At 40.1% G+C, this 19,147-nt stretch overlaps 1 protein-coding gene across 1 annotated transcript in view; it reads left to right on the forward strand.

Moving 5' to 3' along the window:
* LOC122155083 (dynein axonemal heavy chain 5-like) overlaps positions 1-17,921 on the forward strand; it is a 143,690-nt gene extending 125,769 nt beyond the window's left edge. Inside the window, exons 73-76 of the mRNA XM_042808828.1 lie at positions 236-368; positions 10,648-10,856; positions 15,881-16,102; positions 17,397-17,921. Coding sequence (XP_042664762.1) covers positions 236-368; positions 10,648-10,856; positions 15,881-16,102; positions 17,397-17,618 — 786 coding nt within the window. The 3' untranslated portion in view covers positions 17,619-17,921. The remainder of the gene's footprint in view (positions 1-235; positions 369-10,647; positions 10,857-15,880; positions 16,103-17,396) is intronic.
* Positions 17,922-19,147: the final 1,226 nt, after the last annotated feature.

Genomic DNA, 19,147 nt, shown 5'->3' on the forward strand with positions numbered 1-19,147 from the left:
AGGGAACTTTCTCTCATTAGACTGGTGGAGCGTCTCCTTTTGGTAAGCTGATGAGTCAGGTTGTGCTAAATCTCACTGCTGGTACATGCTTTGCCTGGCCATCTGTTACATAAAGAATTAATTTTTCTTGAATTATGGGATACAGTTAAAAAAAAAACCCAATCTTTTGCTTTCAAAAGTTACTGCATGGGAAACAGGAGATTAAATCTTACAGAGTTTCACTATTCCTGTTTAGGTGAAAGCCCAGCTTCAAAAGATGGGAGCGATTCAACCCATGAATATATTTCTCCGTCAAGAAATTGACCGCATGCAGCATGTTTTATCCAGTGTTCGAGCCACACTGACTGATCTCAAGTTGGCTATAGATGGTGAGTTGCAATGTTAAGAATGATACTAATTAAGCTGTAATTTTTTTTAATTGCTAAAGGCTGTTCATGCTATTTTACTAAATAAATGTTTTTCCTTTTTTTCTCTCCCTTTCTCCCTGTTTTCCCCCACTTCTCACTTTTTCTTTCTCTCTCCACCAACCTCTTTCTCTTTTTCTATCTCTTTGTTATAGTATAGCCTGTATAGATTCCTGTTTGCATCTCTAAGGATATTCCATCTTAATTTATTCTGTCTGCACATGCTCCAGTATTGCAATTCGATGTGTTCTGCAGTATTACTGTGCTTCCATGATTCTCTCTGGAATCTCTACAGAGCTCAGAGGAGTTGAATCGTGTGATCAGGGTGTATGCCAGAATCATGTATGAAATTAAGCTGAGACTGATGATGATACTGAAGAAGGTACAGGCATTGCTGCTAAGTAATTGAGAGACAGAGTGGTCAGGCCAAATGACAAAGATTCTAATCTAGGATGGGATTTGTAATTTTCATGAAACTGGCCAAACCAAATAGAATGTCTCTAAATGGAATCTGAAGTGAGTAGGAGTGCCAGTCAAAAGAGAATGACAGGGTTCTGCTTTTGGCCATCAAAGGAGGAGGCAACAGTGCTCTGTCTCTCAGAGACAGGAGGATTTGGCTGAAAGTCAGCAATGCTGAATGCATTTAATATAACTCTAGCGTGCTGATGACTAGAAGCAGATGGAGAATTTGATCAGGAGTGAGGGAAAAGAAGGAAGGATGATATCACTGTCTGCTTTTTGATTTCACTTCCTATTTTGCTGCTTTGTAAGAGTTGAAATATCCAGGAAATATCCTATGATGTTGCTTGAATGTTGCAAGTATTAACAGTAAATCAAAATGACGCTGGATGGGTTCAGTTCCAGTGGTTAAGGTCTCACCCAATTCTCCTGTTCTCCAGCAAAGAGGTAGGAAATACCTGAGAGAGAGCAAGCTGTGCCTGCAGGGAGAAGGTCAGAGTGCCTCAAATGAATCCCTTCTGGTACAGATGGCAGTGCACTGATCTGTCTTGTTTTACCTTCCAGTACAGCTAATTAGTTTCCATATCCTGTAATAACCTATGCAGATACCAAGCTAGAAGTACCAGTTGTCTTCTATTTCAAAATTGAGCTCAAGATTCCCATTTATATGTGCATGGAGTCCCTTTTCAAGTAAATTAAAATAATGGTTTCTATCCAAGAAATAATTAATCTTTCTTTGATCAAGATCAGTTTCAAAATGTACAGTATTTTGCAGACAAGTGGATGAGTAACATAATTTCTTTGCACTTAGTATTCAGTTGCACAGTGGGCACAGTCCTCTACCAGGTGGTTAATCAAGTTAATGCTGTAACTTTTGTGCAATCCTCTAAAACGTTATAATTTCTCAGGGAAAGGCAAGTAAAATATAGTGAGAAATTGCTCTGAAAACAAAATGGGATGTATAGTTAACAATACCGATTAATGGCTTCTGGCAGATTCATGATGCATCAGGTGCACGCCGTGGTGTGTTAATTAGAGGATGGAAAGAAAATGTAGGCTCTCTGTCTTGCTTCAGCAAAGGGGAAAAACGCTCTCTCATGTAATAGATCTCCCAAAACTAGTCAACCGGAGCATCAAATCATCTCCTGTGCTCCTCTTTCTCTACACTGATTAGCTTGCTCAAATAAAATGTGTGCATTTTGACATCTGCCTTTGTCATGCATCTGGCCCTGGCATCATGAACCTGCTAAGACCCCAGCAGCTGCTTATGGCAGGTCTAAATTTTCAAATAAATATTGTGTTTCAGATTATAGTTTCACTCTTCATTTGTAAAAAGAGGTCTGACTATTTATTCCTGCACGTTGGATGTGAATAGACAGGCTTTGTCATTTTCTTGTTGCTCACTGTGTTTTATTTGGGGAAATACAAACCCCCCTCAGTGAGAGCCTGTGTGCAGCTGAACATGAGAGATGCTGAAGGAATTAGTAGAGCTAGCTTTGTTCCTCTGACTGGAGGGCAGATTAACAGTGTTCAGCTTTTGGGAGCAGTGAGGATGCTCAGCATGTGTCCAACATGTTTGTTGGCAACCATGCACAAGCCTGCATCATCACCAGTGAACTTTGTTGCCTGGAGGGCTACTTTTTTTGGACCAGATTGTAATAATTAGATTGGAGCTGCACTTTGTACTCTCAGTTATGTCCCAACCAATAGTTCTGTTTTAATTACTTATTGATTGCCCAGAATTTATTTCACAGTTGATGTAATACAGAGTTTCACATAAATCAGAAAACAGCAGTAATGATTGTCCTCTCAAGTGACCTAAATTGAGACTCTGCTGCGAATAGGGACAACTGTTTAGATACAAGGAAAGAGAGCTGTTTTCTCATCTTTTCATCTGGGGAGTAGTGTGACATGGGGATTGAACCAAAACTCCAGATCCTAATGGGATATGAAGTGCAGATCTTAAGCCCCTGGCAGAGTGACAATATTCTCTGCAGAGCAATATAGAAGCTATAGAGTTGCTGTGTACGTGCCTTGCCTTCTTTTTGTGGAAAGGTATGTACCCCTGGCATGGCACACTAACTCTGTAGCTATTTACTAGCGACTGGGCACTTTCAGCCACCTCTGCCACTGAAGACAGTGTCCTTAAATAATAAAAGTGAACAGTAGTAGCCTAGACAGTTATTCTTAGTCCCTGTTGCAGTTGGAGTACAGGCAAATTTTGAGTTAACCAATCTGTGAGATTGGAGTGGAGGGAGGTCTGCATGTACCTCCACGCACTGAAAGTAGCACTGGTAAGTGCCCTGATGGCACATATATGTGTCTTCTATTATTGAACAAAGCAGAGAGATTCTCTGAGAGTTAGCCTTAGTCGTTCTTGAGTGGGTGAAGATGCCCACCATGTGTCCAACATGTTTGTTGGCAACCATGCCCAAGCCTGCGTACTACCAACAAACTTTGCTGCCTTTTGATCACATTTGATGATATTCTCCAAAATGATCATACTGTAATAATTACATTGGAGCTGCACTTTGTACTCTCAATTATGTCCCAAGCAATTGTTCTGGTTTTGACTATTGATGGCCAGGAAGTGGGAAGAGAGACTCTGTGGTAGTCATCTCTAATTCCTCTTGAGTGACTTGCAGTGGAGCATGCTAGTAGTAGTAGTGGAAATTGATACTGAATCCTTTGCAGTGGAAATAAAAGCAGCTTTTTAGTATGTTTTATTCACTGCATTTTTACCTGCTCAGTAGTCTGTTTAAAAGCCTGTAGTGTGAAAGAAACAAATGCTTACCTCATTTATTTACAAGTATATCCAGATCTTGCTTTGATCAAAAATCTGCATCCACTTGGCATTTGTTTTCAGTAGTGTATTCAAACTAAACCTTTACAACTGACTACCTCATGAAAAGTTGGAGCCAGGTACAAAACTGCAGATTTGTTGTACTTCCATGTCATATGTATGTGTATGTGTATATGTCATTTGGTCACAGAACTCCCACTATTATTTCTGCAAAGCTTGCAGAGTTAGATAGATAAGTCCTTTTCATGTTGACCACTTATCTGAGAACACAGAAAACCCTCTAAAAGCTTTTACTATTAATATGTAAAGATTTGTTTTCATGACTTGCTGGCCTGGGGTTTTTATTCCATTCATTTTACTTGGTACAAAAGACAAGCATTGTACAAATAGCTATGGGAGTCATAAGCCATAGGGTCAACATAGAAAGGAAAGCAAGTGGAACCAATAGAAGTAGTAACTTCAGAAGTCACCGTAGCATCTGCCATGTAGATGTTCTATCAGCATTAAGCAAACTATCCACTGCGACTACACTATGGCACTCACCATGTTACAAAGCTAGCTTAAATTCATGAATGTAATGCACACAATGCATTGCCTACACACCAGGCTTGATTTGCTTGATTTGAGTCGTTAATTTACTACCTTATTAAAAACTAATTACCTGCTTGTAGCTCCTCACTGTCCTTATACTTCGTTGATAGCCAGTGTGTTTGCCTTAGGTATTTCCTTACTGTCATTCATATGAGAATGTGAATGTTGAATGTTGAAACACCAAAGGCTTCATGTGGACATAAGGTAACACATAGTCCTGCATATATAGTAGGAATCTCTTAGAGTTCCTAAATTCCATACACAAACTCTTGTTAAGCCCCTGAAAGAATGAGGTAGATTCACTATTTTTAAAACTCAGAATACTGTGATTTTGGTAGTACTGTTTTTATCATGATGCTGTAAGTAATTTCTGTTTCTTGTACCTTACAATGGGAATGTAACTGAACTCCAAAAGAACTAGGCAATAATCTATTCTGCTCTATATGGTGAAAAACAGAAGCTTGGGAAACAAGTCTTGCTGAAGTGCACAGGAAAGACAGCCTCCAATGAAAATAAAGAGTTTCTTCTTCCCACTGGCTGCAAAGACGAGAAGAGATGAAAATGGATTGATTCCATTTAGATTAACCATGGTTTAAAACTGCTAAGACACAGAATTTTAGTTTGGCTTGTTGGCCTTAACTATAGACTTTTGGACTGAAAGATCTCAGGCTCTTACTTTACTGATCCTTACAGTGTGTGTGTAAGGCTTGTTGGGATCTGTGTGTTCCACTTTGGGATGAGGATTTTATCTGAAGATAATTAAGAGCACTCAGTGAAGATTTTCATGGAATACAATACTGGGAAATTCATTTGAGGAATGGGAGAGATGAGTCTAACGTGTCCTAAGTTGTTACTTTTGGCTCAGCATCTCTCATCCATTATTTAGTTCTCATCCACAGTGCCTCTTGTCTTCTGCAAAGTGTGGCATATTATTTCTAGACCTCTCAATAACTGTAATGCAATGTTTAGTTTATTGATATAAAACATTTATTTTCAGTCTTTTAGTGGATGTAGGCAAGTGGTACTGGAGTAAGTTTTCAGAACAGTTTGCAAGGCTAGGCTGTGTGAGGCTACTTTGAAATTTTTTTCCTACTGACTGAAGGAATTTGCTGTTGCAGAAAACTATTTCTCTCTCTCTCTCTCTCTCTCAAAAAAAAAAAAAGAGCATGCAACTTAAGTTTCTTATTTCATCTTTCTTGAGTTGAAGAATTAAATCAGAGGATTCTCTACCAGAAAAGGCAGGTATGAAACAAACAAAAAGCAGAACAAGAAAAAGGTTGGGTGTGGCTGGAGAGAATAATAGTCTAAAAGTAAAAAATGGAGAGTGTGTTATACATTGCAGGTCTTGCCTGCCTGATTTACTCTTCCTATTCTGGGAACCAGAAGCAAAAGGAAGTACTGAACTGTTGAGTGGCTCAGGAGAAAAGCAGCACAGTGTAGTTAAATGAGCTTTGAGAGCTTCCTGAGAAGCATCTCCAAATGCTGAAGTTCCCTAGTGCTACAAGGGAAGAAACAGGGAAATAGGAAAGATTGTCTGAAGCAGAGAAATTGATTTCTTTCAGCATAGCAGTAGTGATCAGTCTGCTCACAGGAACGTACTACAACTTACAAAGAAAAGATCGGATTTTAAGTATAGGAAAAAATATATACAGATTTTTTCATTTATTTATTTATTTATTTTAAAAATCTGTTACTCTGTATGTAGTATCTCTGGGTAGAATGATAAATAATGTGTTCTTTGGGGAAAGCACCGGCAAGTTAGCTGATGCCATAAGGCAGAAACAGAAGAAGGCTTATAAGGTTACGAGCAAATTGGGATTTTCTCCTCAACACATTCAACAGAGGGAGTTGCAGCTTGGTGACAGAGACAAGGAGTGAGTGTCTGGTCCATCCAGAATGATCTGACATTAACAAAACCAGCGGCTTGGGACATAAGCTTCAGTGGGGATTAAAGGCTGAAAAGACCAACTTGCTGTAGTTGTTACAGTGATAGCCAAGAACAGATTGATGCTCTCGCTGAGCTCTCTCCTCTGTGTACTGTTAAGCCTGGCTGTACAGGACAGAGCTCTGCCCAGATTCATTGTCTAGGAACTATTGTTCTCAAGGGATGGTTTCCAACCCTATTATAATTGTGACAGCCACTGGCAAATTGTACTTGATGGAAAAGCTAACTCCTCCTCATCTCATTTATATCATATATAATTATTCTAGTTTTCTTGATTCACATCCTGTGCCTGTGAAAAGAATCAGTCTGTGAACTGAGGGTTATTTTGGTTCATGCTGGAGTTTAAGATCTTTCATTTCTAACTTTATCCAGTCATTTGTATGGGAAATTCATAGTTTCTAATCCAGATAGAGATTTTCCTAAATGTAAAATTGAAAACGTAGACCCAAACTTTACAAATCCCACCATTTTCAGATAGGCGTGGTAGGGAAAGGACCAACTACGTGAAATAATACAATTCCCAATATAGTCCATAAACAGCATTATGTCTATTGAATGAGTCACTCTAAATACGGATCAGTTTAAAAGAACAGACTACTTAATTAGCAATAAAACTAGTACTACTCAGAACTGAGTAGACTGATTGAACTCATTTGCTATATACCAATTGATTAAATTTAGCTGTGATTTGAAAGCAAGACAATAAATTTAAGGCAATGAAAAAAGGACACTCTAATTCCCAAGCTGCATGTACTCTGTGGACAACGTAGTTACAGTAAGTATTGTTTTGTGAGTATCAAAATGCCCTAACATCTTTGACTGACCTGACCTTCCATCAGCCATTTCAGATGAGATTTATTCCATTCAAGAGAGGGAATACCATGAAGTAAAACCAAAAATAATTCAGTTACTAACAGCTGGCTCGATTCATAATACCTTCTAGACTGTCACATTAAGTTCATAGGACATTCAGTCTCTTCATATGGTAACCAGGGCTTTGATCTTCTGAGAAGTTAAATGTGAGAAGCGCGTGGTGTTGAACTACTTACTCAGTTTATCAAATACAGTTTTCCAAATGCATTTATCACCCTTCTCCAAAAAGGTACTGTTGTTTTTCTCACCTGCTATCAATTTCATTTCTGACAATTACTTCATTTCTTACATTTTTATTTTTATCAGAGTATTGTAGCTGCAGGAATGCATCCCGACACCCACAGATGTCATTCAGTGTGCTGCAGTGCTGAAATTCAAGCTCTGTATGCCTACTGCCAGGGCTGACACCCACTCACTAGGAATATTTATGCAACTATATGACTGAGGCCAGGGCTGTGAACATACCTCTTCCTTAAGAACTCTTTGGCCTAACACTCTCAGCAGCTGCTCTGAGTCATAACGGGCAGCCATCCTGAGAGGTTGCACCACACTTTGAGGCAGACTGGTTTTATGTACATACTTGAAAAGCTGCAGCCTGCCTGCAAGAATCACAGAATGTCAGGTTTTAAAAGGGACCTCAAAAGATCATTTAATCCATCTAGTCCAATCCTACTGCCAGAGCAGGAACACCTAGATTAGGTGTCTGTATTTATTGGTTTTTGGGTTTTTTTGGTTTTTTTTTTTTTTTTTTTTTTTTTTTAGATCAGTTCAACAAAATATATATTTAACATTATATCTAAACAGTTTCCTTTTCAGAAGCTCTCAGTAATATTTAGAATGGATTCAAAACTATAGAACTCTCCTTGAAGAAATTCTATACGCCTGTAATTTTCAAGGAAATTAAAGAACCAAGCAACAATTAGCAGAGGTAATACCACTGGAACAAGACTGCAGATGATAGGAAAAATGATCATTCTTAGAAATCTCCTCTTTCCGAGTTAGAAACTATTGTGCTCATCTGTAGATGTGATTCAACAGAGAAGCATATGGCCTCCTGAACCACGTGTCATCTATACCTATGTTGAATAAACATTCCTCAAGTCTCTTCACAGAATCAAAGACTACTTTGAATTAGAAGGGACTTTAATTATCAAGTTATTCCAAACCTCCCTGTCATGTGCAGAGTTGCCACCCAGTTCTTTTAGTGAGAAACCATTCCCTCTTGTCCTGTCTGCCCATGAAAAATGTCAGTCTCCTTGCTGATTACAAACTTCCTTCAAGAACTGGAAGGCCACACTGAAGTCTCCCCAGAGCCTTCTCTTCTACAGACTAAACAATTCTGGCTCCCTCAACCTTTCTTTGTAGTAGACATGCACCAGCCTTCTGACCATCTTAGTGGCTCTCCTCTGGACCTACTCTAACAACTATGCATCTTTCTTATACTGGAGGCCACAGGCTAGGATGCAGTACTCCAGATGGAACCTTGCAGGAGCAGAATAGAGGGAAAAGATCATTTCCCTCTCCCTGCTGGCCACACCTCTTTTGACTCAGCCCAGGACATAGTTGGCCTTCCAGGATGCAAGTGCATGCTGATGGCTCATGTCCAGCTTTTCATCCACCAGGAACTTGAAATCCTTCTTCACAGGGCTGCTTTCAGTCAGTTTTTCTTGCAGTCTCTACTCATGTTTGGGATTGCCCTGATCCAAGTGCAACACCAGGTGGTTGGCCTTCTTCAACCATGTTCTATTTGAATCATAGAATGGCTTCCCCAGAACTGGGAAGAAAATGTGGCTCTCTCATAACCCCTGTTTCAGGAGAAAGCTGGCTCCATCTGTGTGAAAAGAAGAAAGAACCAAAGGTGAAAGTGTTATTTCTCAGTTCAGATGGCAATGATTCCGAGGAAAAGGGGACTCTGTTCGCTTATTTTCTGTTCTCACTGAGGTTACTCTGACATTGTAGCCATCATGTTTTGCATGATTTGTTTTTCACTTTTTCTGCCTCCAGAGGGCTAATCAAGTGTACAATCTAATACTACATTTTTGTAGGCAAAGAAGAAATGACACAGAGTGACTTCTTCCTTAAATGCTTATGCTTAGTGTTCTATTAGAGATGTTTTATACCAAATGAGGATGTTTACAAATTGTGTTATAAAAGACTTTTTACATATCCCAGAACGCAAATGTGAACCTGACTATGAAGCCATTACAGAGAATGCAGAATAGCTTGATGTGTTTGCTACAGTCTGTACTGCTGCAGCACTTTTTTATATTTGGGGTTTTGTGAAAGGTGATTTTTCTCATAGCATTTGCTGTATAGAAAAAGATGCATGTAAATAAGAGCAAGTCACTTGTGTGTGCAGTAAGAGACATAGTTTAGTGATGGGATTCAATATGTCGGTAGATGGTTGGACTCAGTGATCTTGAAGGCCTTTTCCAACCTAAATGATTCTGTAATTATCTACTAGAAAAAAGTGAAGCCTATTTGACATATAGTTACAAAGCAACAGATTTGCACACTATTATACAGGTGTTTAGAGTAGCCACTGCATTCATCTAAATTAAAAACTGATGTTTGGTTTCTGGATATTCTCCTTTTTCTCCTCAACTGCGAACCTGCCATGGAAGCAAAGTATTTGATTGCCTGCTTAATACAGGGCTCATTTCCATACAAATATGATGGTATGGGCAAGTGCAGCTCATCTTTACCATCACCAAATAACCCTTCTGGCAGTAACAGCAGTTGTGTATATGATGATGTAGTGAAGACTGATATTACAGGAACATATAATCAGAATGGGGGCTATCAGATCAGTTTCTTAGAAGATATTCTATCCTGTCCTATCCTGCCCTGTCCTGTCCAATCTCGCATATGAGGCATGTACTTGCTGTCAGTACTGCTGAGAGTACAGACTGGTAAGATGTAAGAGCTTTTGGCACATGGAATGGCAAGTGTCATATAATAATCACATATTTGCCAATATTTTAATGGAGACAACAGTACTATGCATGGATAATATGAGCATACACTGCCAAAATAAATATAGAAACAAATAAATCTTGCCTCTAGCTTTATTCTACATACTCTTTTTCTACTGGCAATCTTGATAATGGAAGTGTACAAAGTTATCATTAATAGCAGTGCATTTAATGAATATAATAACTGTCAGTACATGCTGAGGATATAGATGAGTTATACTGTATATCTCTATCATTGATCATGTACTTGGGAGCTATTAAAATATATTAAAAAGTTTTAAATAACTAATCACATTCCAAAGGTAGTGTCAATATAATGAATATAAATATTGTATGCGAAGGAGAAATTGTTTAAAAAAATCCTTATTTCTGATCAAAATAACAGAAGAAATATCTTTTATCTTGTCACATTTCCTTTGAATCGAGTCTTATAAATTTGTGCAAATTAACTACACACTGATAAGACTGTGGTGCAACAGGTGTGCAATTAAAGGACAACAAAAGAGGGTTTATTAGACTCAGGATGTCATTTGAAAATTTTAATTGCCTTTGTTAGCCGGGGGAAAGTTTATGCTGAATGTTTTACTTATCTTCCAGGAACCATAATTATGTCAGAAGAACTGCGAGATGCATTGGATAGTATGTATGATGCCAGAATTCCCAAACTATGGTTTCGGATTTCCTGGGAGTCTACAACTTTAGGATTTTGGTTTACTGAGCTTCTTGAAAGAAACCAGCAGTTCAGCACTTGGCTCCTGGATGGCCGACCAAATCAGTTCTGGATGACAGGGTTCTTTAATCCACAGGTAGGTCTGCCGGATTTGATACAGCTGCTATGTAATAGATTACACAGTGAAAGAACTTCAAGCTAACTCCATTGTGACTATCCTAAGTATAATCTAAATAAATACATTTTTAGCTTAACTGTAACACAAATTAAGTTCAAAATCTAATGAATTTTTTGCTTGACAAAAAATGACACCATGAAGTAATGGAATGCCCCAGCCCTGCTCAAGGCCAGCTCAAGGTTGGATGGGGCCCTGGGCAGCTGAGCTGGTGGGAGGCAGCTCTGCTCATGGCATCGGGTGGGGCTGGGTGGGCTTTGAGTTCCCTTTGAACCCAAACCATTCTGTGGTTTGATGATCTTCTGATTGTTTTGTAGGATAGAAATGACATTTTTTCTCCCATTTCCACATTTCCTGTTTTTATCTTCTCCTCTGCTACAGTAATCTGTTTTTCATTATTATGTGAAAACCCCTTAAAGGACAAGACAAAATATGGTTGAAAACTTTGACATAGGGTAAAGGGATCTGGATTTCACTCTCAATCCTTGTAAATCAGTTCCTTGAAATGGAACGCTTGTTATTTATACCAGCCCAGGCTTATGCCAGTCTTGATCTGGAAAGACATATAAAACGTACAGCCCTTACCCTGCACCCCAAAATAAAACACTGATAAAGACTGAAAAACAAAAAAAAAAAAACAAAAAAAAAACAAACAAAAAAAAGGGAACAGCTGAGAGCAGAGTTAGAAGAGGTGAAGCACACATACTTTGGTGATGTGCATATCCTCTGCACAGATAACCACATTCATTAAAGCTTTCTGTGATTCACAGATGTTTATGGGAACTGTGAATTGTGGAAGTGAGTCATTGAGAGAGCATCCAGCCAACAGGTTGCTGTGGAGCCTTAGCAAAGAGCTATTTTAAAGATGTATTTTAATCTCAGTATTTGTTGGCAATGCAAAAGCTAGCTGAAACAGCTGCCTTGAAGAGGGAAAGCAACAGTGGCAAATATTCTTTAGTGCTACTGCTGGGAAATGCTCATCTATCATCTAGCCTGTCTGTCAGCTGTCTGCCCATACAACTTTAAAGCACAGAAGCATGCTTATAAAATCCCTGAGTAAAGGGTTCCCAAGCAGAAGTACGAAGGAGAGTAGAAGTGGATTTAATGAAACTATTATGCTTCTGTACTTGATTTGTTAAGAACACTAAAATATTCCTAAGTAACTGTGGCAGTGATCAGGTTGGATGCAACCCTGATGGGCTTTGGCTTTTGTTACTTCTTTCTTTTGCTCTACAGATGAGGAAGAGCTGACACAGATTTGGTACTGACTGTTTGAACTGGCTTTGTTTTTGCTGTCTGGGGTTGTGTCAGTCCTGCAATTTGGCCAGACCAGTTGAGGCATTCTGCATTTCCTTCGGATCCATGTGTCTGGATTCCTCAAAAAAGCTGCCAAGTAATCTAAGTAAAATGTCCCCAGACAAGACACAATTTAATACAGCACTGTAAGTGAGAAAGCCTCTAGAAATTCTAAAATTAAACACTTCATGACACATAGTTCCAGAAGTCCCTAAATACATACTGTGCAGAGAAATAAAAGTCCAGAAGAAGATGTGTTTACCTGACTTGAACAACCATTGGTGCTGATGATCACAGATTTCATAATCAAATGGTTATTTCTATAGTCTCTATTTTCTGTAACCCAGGCCGTGGGAACATTCTACAAGAAATTTGTCTGAACAAAGACACATTTTCTATTTAGCTAAATATTATTTTTGTTAATAATGTTGCTGTACTTAAAACCATTATTTCACATGTTAAGAAAACTGATTTCCATCTTTTCAAGCAAGCTGAGGTGATGAAGTGCTGGTTCTAATGGTTTAATGGCTTCTTTGTAACAGCTGAGAAACTCAGAAAAAAATCCTTTCATTTGGGAGAGGAAATGCAGCTCCTAAATAATTTGTAATTTGCCTACTTGCATAGATCTCACTGCTCGCTTTATAGTCAATGGGTAAATGCCATGGGTAACAGAAGACAGTAAAATAGATTTATAGCACTGGGAGAATGAAACACACTGGCAATAAGAAAAAAAAAATAGGACCTGACTTCCCTTTCCTTGGACTGGTTATATACTAGGATCAATTCAGTGGTTGCACAGAAGTTAATTTTTATTTATGGTGATACAAATGAGGCTGAGGCTTCTGTGTGAAAGAAAAACTGATTCCCTTCGTGATTCTGCATTGGGCTAAGACAACCGCCAAACAAAGAGTGGTGCCTCCTGGATGTAATCCTCAAATCCACAGCGCTACACATCTTCCATTTCTACCTTCCCATTGCCTTACTGTGCTGGATCCTGCTTTATTGCTTTCTTGTTTGCATTGCTGTATCCAGCTGCTGCCACTTGTCCTATATGCGGATTTTAAACCCTATGAGGCAGAACTGTCTTTCTGGTTGTAGAGTGCTCAGCGTAATGAACCCCCAGCCTATTTCCGAGAGCCTGAGATGCCAAAGTAATGTGAATACTAATAGGAAGATGAAGCGCAATGGCTCCATTGCTCAGAGCCTGCTGGATTCCATAGTAACCCTGCAATATTTTGCTCTCTGTAGGAAATACAAAATAAGTGACAAACAAGGAACCCCACAAGCAAGGTGAAAGAGATTATGTGATCTTGGAAACAATAGACATTGGTTTCTTTACTTCTTGTCACAGCTTCCATGGGTGCGTGATTCTGGAAGGTTCAGAGTTAGTATGCATGGGTTGTTAGAAGGCAAAGGAGCCAATGTTTAGCAGACTTCAGTGAGCAGGCCAGGGAGATGTTTGGGAAAAGGCAGGTTAGGGAAAGAAGAAATCATCTTCTGCAGTTCAAAATTCTAGCAACCTCCTGACTCAGAAACAAAACAACAACAAACAAAAAGCCCTCCCAACCAAAAACAAAACAAAAAGCAACCCTTCAAAAACCAAAAAAAAACAAGAACAACAAGAAAAAGCAACTAGCCAAACAGGACAAAGATACTAGAAATTAAAACAGGCTTCAATACTAGAAATCAAAACTGGGGCTCCTTGTCTCAGCTGCAGGCTTAACACCACCATCTGGGATTCACTCTAATGGGAATATAAGTGTTTCAAGTCCCACTGCAGAGAACATATAGGTTCAGCCATCTCTGCAAGAAGAGTCTGCTGACTAAATCTTATCTCTGAAGACAGCGTACAGATCTGAGCTTACTTTTATATCTGTATTTCCACAGAGCCTTTGAACTGATTCCCTTAGAGCAGTCACTATTCTGTCCTGTCCTCTTCCTGCTCTTCTCCCTTTCATATTTGAGTAGATTTGGGTCTGGTGGCCCAGTGGGGCCTTCTGGCAGTGAATGCTGTGTGTTTTAAACTAACAGTGCTATCATGCTTCCCCAAATTAAAATTCCACAAATTAACTACAAGGATTCTGCTTTCATTTAATGGCCATTCTGATGGAAGAACTTGGCCTTTAATCCTGTCTCCCTTAGCGGTGTGCAAGAGTTCTCAACTACTTCAAATGCAATTACAATTATCTTTGCTATCACAACAGCTCTTTGCAATACTTGTCCTGGGGTTCCTGGAATGGCATTAATGAGAAGCCACCAATGTCATTTAACTGAAATATCCGAGTTCATGAATGTCATCTCATAATGGAAAGGGTGCTTTGTTGCTGGGAGGTGCTAAGGCCTGCAGCAGAAGCACCAGGCTTGGCTGTTGGATGCTAGCCCTACACCAAGACCATGATGCTGCTGTTGCTGCATGAAGCTTCTTTTCCTTTCCTTCAGCCTCCACTATGATTGGATGAATAAAAGTAAACTAAAAATTTTAATCAATTCCCTCATTGCTACTGATTTCTTAGAATCTCAGAATTGCTCAGGTTGGAAAAGACATTAAAGATCATCGAGTCCAACCGCAGCCTAACCATGCTACCCTAACTCTAACAGCCCTCCACTAAATCATGTCCCTGAGCACCACATCCAAACGGTTTTTAAACACATCCAGGGATGGTGACTCAACCACCTCCCTGGGGAGCCTATTCCAGTGCTTAACAACCCTTTCTGTACAGAAGTTTTTTCTGATATCCTACCTGAACTTCCCTTGGTGCAACTTAAGGCCATTTCCCCTTGTCTTGTCACCTGTCCTCAGTGAAAGGAGATCAGCCCCGCTCTCACTGTAAGCACCTTACCAGTTGTCCTCCCAATAAATCCCTCTTGTTCCTTTATAACAGAGAATGAGTTTCTTAAAATCATAGAATGGTTTGAGTTGGAAAGGACCTTTAAGATCACATAGTTCCAATCCCCCTGCTATAGGCAGGACACCTCCCACTAGACCAGGTTCTCAAAGTGTTATCCAGCCTGGCCTTCAATGCTTTCAAGAAGGAGGCATTCATTGGGCTGGGCAACCCATTCCAGTGTCTTTTGCCAAATGCTGAGCGTTCATCTTGCTGGTGTCAGCAGCAGTATGCTGTGTAAGTGCACTGAAGCTTTGCACTGAGTAGCAGCTATATTTTGCCCTGCTGACAAGGGCATTTCAGTAGTTAATTACGTGATCCCAGTTTGTACTTCCTTTGTGGTCTGCAAAAGGCATTGGGAATTGTTGACCGAAAAGCATTTTTATGGTGTTCCTACAGGGAAAGGTAATATAGTGTGTGAAAACATGGTGTTATTGGTGCCTCAGCAATTACCTGCATTTAAAATCTTACAAATCACATCTATTTGCTAGCTGTGTAAACCTTTCTCCATTTGTCTTGTTGTAAAGTAGGTGAGTAAGGTGAGTTAGACCTATACATTAAATAGGCCACTTTAGTGACTTCTTTGCCAGCATAAGCATAGCAAGTGTATACAAATGCCTGGCACTGGGACAGTGTAGGAAAGCACTGGAGTTACACTACTGAAATTAGTTTTATACGTAGATGAGATTCTGTGGGTTGAAGTTTATACTGCTTGTGTCACTTTTGTATATTGTATAGGAAAACAGTTGGCAATGGGTGCGTTCAAGCTTCTTCAAAAGCCTGTGTCATATTTGATCTCTTCAGGGATTCCTCACTGCCATGAGGCAGGAGACAACGCGCTCAAATTTGGCAAAAGGATGGGCACTCGACAATGTTGTTTTGCACAATGAGGTGACCAAGATGATGAGAGAAGACGTGGCTGGCCCACCTCCCGCTGACATTGGTGGAGTCTATATATATGGCCTTATCCTCGAAGGGGCTGGTTGGGACCGCAGGAACAGCAAGCTGGTCGAGTCAGCACCGAAGGTAAAGACTGATGGAGCATCACTAACTGGAGTGTAACATTGTGTGTTCAGAGAAAAACAGAAAGTATTCCAAGTGCTTGCAGCATATGTTTCACAGCAGGTTGTAAGAGGGTAAAATAATAGCAGGACTGGGAAAAGGACAGGGTGTTTGCCCACCACAACAGACCAAAAAGCCTCTGTCAGAAGATGAGTTTGGGAGGTGCTACACTTGAGTAGACCAGTAGCTGGGCTCCTTGGCTCCAGGTGCTGAACTACATCTGAATGAGTGCAACCCATGAATCCTTTGGACTGAAAGAGTGGGCCCTGTCACTGTTCTCAGAGTCCAGGCCTGCTCTGATCGCAGTGTTTAGGTGAATAGAAGCCCCTGGCACTGCTTTTGAGTTATTGGAATTAGTTCTGGGCTTCTGCTCAGTTATCCATGTATGAACTTACATTTTGCCAAGGCTACTGAGCACATTTAAAGTCTAGTTAAGGAGCAGTGATTGCACACTCTGGTCAGTGCACAGGGAAAGCTGCCACTGTGTGTGCTGGTAAAGTTTTGTTCTCTCCTGGAACTGGAGTCGAGGCCATTGCTCTCTGTAGGTAAAACACTTCTGTAGCTGGCTGAGGGCAGTGTTTTCCAAACCAGATCTTGCCAGTGGCAGCTTCTGGTACTCATTTCCTGCTTTGTGAAAAGACATTCTTCATGTATGGAGTTTGCCCAAGTGCTCTGGCATCATTAACAAGAGCTGTTGATTTGAGACCTTTCTCTGCCTCTGCTAATGAGTACTGTGTATTGCCAGAGGGATCTCCTTTGAATATAACCCAGGAGGCACCCTGGGTCTTTGGAGCTCCACTGCCAACAGCACAGGTGTAACAGGAAGGCTTAATGAATGCAGCTGGGCCTCTGCAGCTCCAGTCTTGCCATTCAAGAAACAGGAGGTGGGGAAAGAATGGGGAACACCTACTAGAGGTGAAAAGGATGGGGAAAAAAGGCAGTGGTCTCACTCCCTCCTAGAACCGTGCTGCCATTTTTTCATCCTTTGCCATGTTGCAGCTTTGCTGGTTTCTCTTAGTTTCTGTTCCTTCCAAGGTTCTTGAAGTCTGCTCTCTCTGAGCAGACTTCTCTCTGAGTGGCTTATAGACAGGTTGGGGTCAGTGTAGTAATGAGCACAGGGATTGGATTCTTCTGTGTGCTTCTGCTGAAGGGCTGCTGTTTTTGCTGCAGTCCACCAATGAGTCCAATGCCAGGATGCTGGAGTTTGGACACCCTATCCTGCTAATACTGAGCCCAGTGTCTCTTTTAACATTTTCAGGTGCTGTTCACAAGTCTTCCTGTAGTCCATGTGTATGCTGTCAACATGACAGCACTACAGGATCCAAAGAAGCAACAAGGCAATTTGTACTACTCCTGTCCTGTCTACAAAACGCCTCGGAGGACAGATCTGACGTACATTTTCTCTTTGTACCTGAAAACAGCACAGAATCCTGATCACTGGACTTTACGGGGGGTGGCACTGCTCTGCAGTTCAAAATGAGGGCCAAACAATAGCTCTAAAAAAAAATAACCACCTAGGAAATAAGTTTGCAGCTAGTAGGAATTCCATTGTTATTTTCAGAGTGGTGTGGGAATTAGCAAGTGAGTACAGAGATCATGTTAATCATACATAGATCAGTTTACTCTCTTCACTGTGAATACACCTAAATGTATTTAACCTGGGATTGTGAGAGGGAAACAGGTACGGCAGCTGTTGTGGAGCAGAAATACATTCAGCTAGTTTGCTCATACAGGAAATGCTAGGGAAAACGTACTTATGATTGTGATAACTGCTCTAGCATTTATGGAGGTTCTTTTGTAGATGCTGTCTTTACTTCCTAGTATAAGTCTTATTCACAGTACGTTATGATTCTTTTTAAAATCAACTTTGTAGTTAAAAACTTATCATGCATAGCATTAGTAAAGCAGTAATGACGAGTGAGTTAAACTCATAATAAAACTTCATCCTTTTCTGCACATATGTGAATGCACTTGATTTTTGCATTTGTAAACTTGCTGAGTGGTTTTACAGATGGATGCTGCTATTTCCTTGAATAGTCTCTTGTATATGGAAATAGTAATAGAAGTTTATCTTTTCACAAGTTACTGCTTTTGCATGTTAACTTGTTGCCAAACCTTTGTCCCATTAGAAGGAAGATGTGCACACACCAAATTCTTGGTGAGAAGAAGTTCTGAAACTCTTCTGAGAGTAAACATGCCTAAACACCACTTTGGCCCAACTATTTGCTACATTGGTGATACTTCCTTGAATCGTGCGGCCTCAAACCTCTCAACTGCATTTTATGCTGTATTTTGCATTAGTCTAGGTTAAAAAAAAGAAAGAAGAAAAAGAAATAATATATATGTTTTTAAAAGGTAGAGGATACATAAGCCATTTCTGGGAGTAGATTCACCTGAAAAGACTGGTGTTATTTTGTGTATTGTCATCTCTGCAGTTTACCCTATGATTGAAGGGTGATTGCTGCTTCTCTTAATAGACAGCTATTGGCCAAAAAATGTGTTTTGCTTTTTTTTCACTAGCACAAATTCAAAGCAAAACAAATTGCTGTTGGATGTTCTGAAAGAAACAGTGAGTGCTTCATTACTCATTTTTTTTTTCTCCTTGTAAGCACTTGCAATCTTGTTCTTTTCAGCCGCCATGTAAGAAGGTAGTTCACCTTTCCCCACACCCAGTTTCAATCTACTATTAGCAGGCACAGAGTTCTTTCCACGAGGAAGTTCAATATTCTCAGTCCTACCCACTACTAAGCAGAAAGGGCCAAGTTTCTTCTTGGAAAACCGAGCAGCTGGGGCAGGATTCCTTTAGAACTTGCTTCACATGGGGTGGAGGTGGGATGGTCTTACCCAGTGACACCACCTGTTCCAAATATCTGCTCCAGGCCTCCTGCAGCATGGCTGCATGTCAGCTGACTCCACTGAGAATTCTGCTGATTAGAAAGGTGAACAACTGGGCCTCAAGATCTTTGCCTTGCAAATCACGAAGAGAGACTTCCAATGGGGAATGCCTGT

This window comes from Centrocercus urophasianus, unplaced genomic scaffold (assembly GCF_019232065.1).
Source record: "Centrocercus urophasianus isolate 14NV4802_14NV808 unplaced genomic scaffold, USGS_Curo_1.0 seq_11, whole genome shotgun sequence".
NCBI classification, from domain to species: Eukaryota; Metazoa; Chordata; class Aves; order Galliformes; family Phasianidae; genus Centrocercus; species Centrocercus urophasianus.